This window comes from Chaetura pelagica, unplaced genomic scaffold (assembly GCF_000747805.2).
Source record: "Chaetura pelagica isolate M959 unplaced genomic scaffold, ChaPel_1.0 scaffold159, whole genome shotgun sequence".
In the NCBI taxonomy this organism is placed as follows: Eukaryota; Metazoa; Chordata; class Aves; order Apodiformes; family Apodidae; genus Chaetura; species Chaetura pelagica.
In genome coordinates this window covers 6,113,474-6,118,702 of record NW_009954555.1, presented here as the reverse complement: position 1 = coordinate 6,118,702, position 5,229 = coordinate 6,113,474, and the positions used below count along the sequence as shown (strand labels likewise).

Here is a 5,229-nt window from a genome sequence, read left to right as displayed (position 1 = left end):
GGGGGGGGGGCGGGACGAGCCCCGCAGGAGCCCCCGGACGCGGCCCGGACAAGCAGAACCCCATTTCCATTTCAAAATTCGTCCGTGCAGCGGCCCGTGCAGTGATGAAGGGCTTAGAGCTGCATCTTGGCGAGGAGAACTGGAGCCCTGGCTGATGAGCAGCTGGGGCGTCCTCCAGGTCCCAGTCGCACAGGGGAATCCATCGAGCACCTACCCCTGCATTCTCTTTCTGATCAAAAACCACAGCCAATTCTAGTAACATTCCAGATACTATTCCAGCAAAACTGGACATCCACATTACTAAAACCAACTCTTGTAAATAATCTAAGTTACTTTTTACATGGAGATCAGCTGGAACTAAGCTGGCAAGCTTCAGTCTCCATTGGAGGCCACTTTATAGCTCTGACAAACTGATTGGGGAATGGTAAACATCATCCCACATAGTGTTTTTGCACTACTGACCTTCAAAGATTATTAAAAAACCTTAATCGCAAATCCAATTTAAATTTAATATAAGTCTAAGTAAAGTTAAAAATACCCAACAACACAATTCTTCAAACTGCATTGACACCGATCACTGCTATTTAAACCTCTTCTGGGCTACACACATTCAATGTCCTCTCCAGCTGTGACAACACAGGGATGCAGTTTCAGTTCAGCTCCAGGAGCCCCAGATCATTTCACTGACACAGACAGAACAGGGGGAACTGGCGACTCCAGGGAGAGGCAAGAGCTGCCTGTGTGAGAGGTGTCAAGGCTGATGGGTGCCCATGAAACCTCCAGCTCCCCCAGCTGGGGCTGCCTGCAGGTGGCACGAGCAGGAGCAATCAGTTTCCAAGCGGCAGAGGAATGAAAAAAGCTTTTTTTCCCCCTGAAAGAAAGACAGCTCTCAATTACAGTGGACCTGAAACAAGGATTGCAACATAGCACCAGCTGTGAGCTTGTAACTCATACTTTGCCAGCTGATGGATGAGAAAGCCAAAAGGGGATGAGTTGGAGAAACCCCCAACATGAGCTGGCCCACAATTTGCTGATCATATGGAGTTTATGCACAGAATTCTGCTGTGCTGGATTCTGCCACTGCATTTTGCTTTTACCACCAGATGCCTCTAAGGACATCTGCTAATCTGTTCAGAGAAATCTCAAAGCAAAACTATAATGGGGCACAAGAGGGGGGGGAAAACTGAAAGACATGCCAAATGGAGGCTCACTCTTCGTACCAGGCATCCTGAAACGACTTACAGGTGTCTGAGATAACATTCACACAGAATTTTCATGTATTATCACTATTCATTTTGCTCAAATATCCTGCAAGGTTGCACTCATACAACAGCACCACACGATGACCCTTCTGGTTCAGACAACCAGTCAGGACACTGGCAACAGTCAGAGTATTGCAGGTCTATTAGGATGTTTCAGTGGAGACCTTACAGCCTTCCCCATGCTCCCTGACTTTGCTCACACCTCTAAGACAAGCTGCTCCATCTCCTAGCCGGGAAGGAGAGAGGAGTCATCTTGCTGAAGGCCATGAACAGTCTACTCAGCCCTTCTAGGCTTGCCTGCTTCCTTCTCAAGGATCATCAACAGTGACTGTCCAGACAGGACAATCAGGAGCTCCTGATTGTCCCAGCATGAAAGCAGGTGATAAATACATCAGAACCAAACCAAAAACCCAAAACCATGAAAACTGAAGTCAATCTGATGAATTAGTTATTTACAATCTCAACTCAGTTGGAGATGCTGAAAAAGCCCAATCTCTTAGAGCATCTACAATGAGCATTTACCTTTCATGGATATTAAGGTATGTTAATTTTAGTCTCTTAATTAGTTCACAGACCAGAACAAGTTAATGGTGTTTCCATAAAGCTCTCAGAGCTGTATGCCACCCGGCAAGGATATCTTTTCATCCACAACCACCCATGCAAGCACAGTCACAGCACTAGGACAGATCACCCCTCAAGCCAGTCAAAGAAGCTCTGGGTTTGCAGAGGTCTTCTTCAGGAGGGGAGAAGCCACCTCGAAGCATCCCAGAGCTCAGGGCACTGCTCTGCTCATGGAGGTGCCACAGCTGGGTACCAGGAGCAGGAGACTGTCCAGGATTCCTGGAGAATACTTGCTGGAGCCTGGACTGGCTTTGGGGTGACGCAGTGGGGAAGAGGAGGAAGTGAGTGAATTATGGATGCAAGAAACACAAGCAAACTCCATGCTCATCCCAGTCAGGGTCTCTCTGCATTTCAGGAAACACAGTTTGATGTATTTGTCTGGCTCAGACTCTCAGACCGATGCCTCTCTCCCTGCCAACCATCTGCCACATCACTTTTAGTTCTCCAGGCACACACGGCCAAGAGAACATGCTTCCAGCCTTTGGCTGTCACACTGACTCTGCTCTCCTAGATTCTGATATGAAAGCTTTAATACCTCACAGAGGTCAAAAGCTTTAATACCTGACTCTGGTCCAGGCTAAGTAGGACTTGAACAAACAGCACTTGTTCTCATCAAGTCAAGAACCAGTCACAGTCACCAGCCTCTGACCAGGAGGAGGCATTTTCCCCAAAGATAGAACTAGTATCAGCTTCTCCTAAGCCTGAATTACATTCATGGTCTGAAATAGGATGCAAAAACACCCATGCACACCCTGGCTGTATCATTATTAACTCAAATGTGAAATTCTCACGAAAAACAGCAACCAAGAAAACAAAAGAATCAACAAAAACCTCACACAGCTTACCAGACCTGAGGAATAAAACTAGATGAACTGCAACATGGAACAGGTAAAAGTGCAAGACTGTCACTTCACCATGCACAGCGCTTTGATTAAGTCATCAACAAATCTGCTTTAGGGGAGAGAAATTTGGAAACATCAGGCAATCAAACTGTGAAGCCTGTGAAAGAATGATTAATGCAAAAATGGGATGAAACTAATGTGTTTGGCTCCAGAATTTCATGGCACACCCAACACTGGAACCAAATCTGATGGCTTCTTGGCGCACAGTGCCCCTCTGTGTTCCCCGAACACCGTTATCCATGTCCTCTTTGTTTTCTAGGTCTGATCAGAATCTGAAGCTTTCATTTTAACTACATTTCTAATGCTGCATTTCCCAGGATGTGTACCCATAAACAGAGACATGTACATGCATATATACTCTGAATAATTGGGCAGAATTTCATTCTTTCCTCCTGAGACACAAAAAAGCCAAGTGTCATTAAATTTATGGCGAGTTTGTTGTAGTTTTCACATAATTTTCTTGATGCACTGCAGATTTTTTAACAGGCTGCCACTTCCTCTCTTGTTTAATGTTAAGGCACTTGTTCAGTCTCAGCTACACCTTCAGCATCTTGGATTTCTGGTTCAGGTTATCAGTCCCAGGGGCAATATTCTGTTTAGCAAATATGTTGTTTTCCCTCTTCTGCTTGTCTACTGCCCTCCAGCTCTGCATGGAAAAGGAATACAGGGGCCTGCAGAGCTCAGGATGCACCAAAGGAGTGGTGCAAGCTAAGACCTTATGCTGCAGTCAGCATGAGGCTGATCTTTCACTGAAGGTTGAGACACATCAGAATGTACCTCAGGGCTGCGACCTCTAATTATAGAAAGCCAGGCATGACACAAGCATCCAACCAGGGGCAGGGCTGAGGAAGAAAAGCAGACCTGGTATTTGTTGACTCAGATGCAAGCACCTAGATTGGACATTGTGGCTCCTGCAGTTAATTTTCTCTTGCTTACAGACCCATGTTATGTTCCTAAATTTGCTTTCTTTGCAAAAAGATGTTTGTGTGCACACTGGGACATATTCTCCAGAGAAGGACGTGCAAAGTAACTGTGATGTGAAAGAAAATATACTCGAGGGCAGATGTGGAGAACTCCACAGAGTTGCCTGTTTGTTGAGCAAACTTCCTGATCACTCTGCCCATCTAAGCAGCCTTCTTTGCAGGCTGGAAAGTCTAGAGCAGCAGTAAAGGATACCCACCTTGAAACACTCAGCTCCACAGAGTCCATCTGTAAACACCAGCAACACCTTCTGATCTGACACTGAACCACACAAACATGGACCTGCCCTTGGGAGAAACCTACCTTCCAGTACTACAAAGGCTCCTTGCAACCAAGTAGGCGCCTGCAAATGGTGCTTGAAAATGCAAGACCCAGAGTGTGGAGGGGATCTTATTTTGGATAAGAGCTTTTTGGGGACAGTCTGGGCAGGTCTCATCCCAGAAGTGTTGAATATTGGGAAGAAAGAACAAGCAGGCAAATGCAAGTTGATTTTGAAGGTGACAAATTACTCCCTGCTAGGTAAGATTGATGGCAGTGAGACAAACTGTACTATAAATTAACCCTTTGTAAAGCCAAAGAGCAAAAAAGGCCTCCAGATACTCACACATCGGTTTGAGCTGTCCAATGAGCTCTTCTTTTGTCCACTTTGCCCATTCCTTCTTGTCTGTGTTTATTGAGCACAAGATGGGGCCGCACGGTTTCCCGCAGTCCTCGATGGCAGGGACGTTCAGGTAGTGCACCAACACAATGTCTGGGTTCTGCAGGGAGAGCAGAGCACAAGTTACACTGCTGGGCCTCTCCCCCTGCTCAGGGCACTCCGCATTTACCTTCCTAATAAAAACTGTGCTAGAAAGTGTCAGAATTAGATCCCAAGATGTACCACATTTCCCTGAGATCAGCGCTTTATCTTTAAACGAGGTGGCAAAAGGCAAGGGCAGTTTGCATGTGGTTTCAACCCCCACCCTTTGTGTGCGACCCCCCTGCTGCCTCTGTGTGCTCAGGGTGGGTCTTTGCTCCAACCCACAAGACACCAAGTCCTCGTGAGAGTCCTGCAGTCCTGCAAACACCAGTCTCAATCAGCACCAGGCGATTTGTTTCAGGGACCTGTGGGCTGTTGGATCCAATGCTGTCATCAGTTCTGATCCACATCAGGCTACTCTGAACATACAGAAGTTCAGTCAAGAATATCAGAAACAGCCGCATTTTCCATGTGGCAGGAGGAGGGAGGGAAGGGCAGGGGAGGTTCACAAACAGCATTACAGAGTGCCCCGTGGACAGGCTCTTCTCAGACAAGCCCAGAATTTCTTGTATTTTGGAGATCGTGCAGCTTAATGATGAAAACAGCTGCAGCAGGTCGGTACTGGAAGACAGCACGTCCTTAGCAGAGCCCCGAAAGAAGCTGGCTCCCCTCTCCCCGGCTCCTCCCGCCGGGCCCGGGGGACGCGGGGTGCGGGGACGCGGGG

General features: G+C 47.2%; 1 protein-coding gene across 1 annotated transcript in view; it reads right to left on the bottom strand.

Moving 5' to 3' along the window:
* CAMTA1 (calmodulin binding transcription activator 1) overlaps positions 1 to 5,229 on the bottom strand; it is a 252,265-nt gene that overhangs the window by 51,657 nt on the left and 195,379 nt on the right. Inside the window, exon 6 of the mRNA XM_010005211.1 lies at positions 4,371 to 4,524. Within this exon, the coding sequence (XP_010003513.1) occupies positions 4,371 to 4,524 (154 nt within the window). The remainder of the gene's footprint in view (positions 1 to 4,370; positions 4,525 to 5,229) is intronic.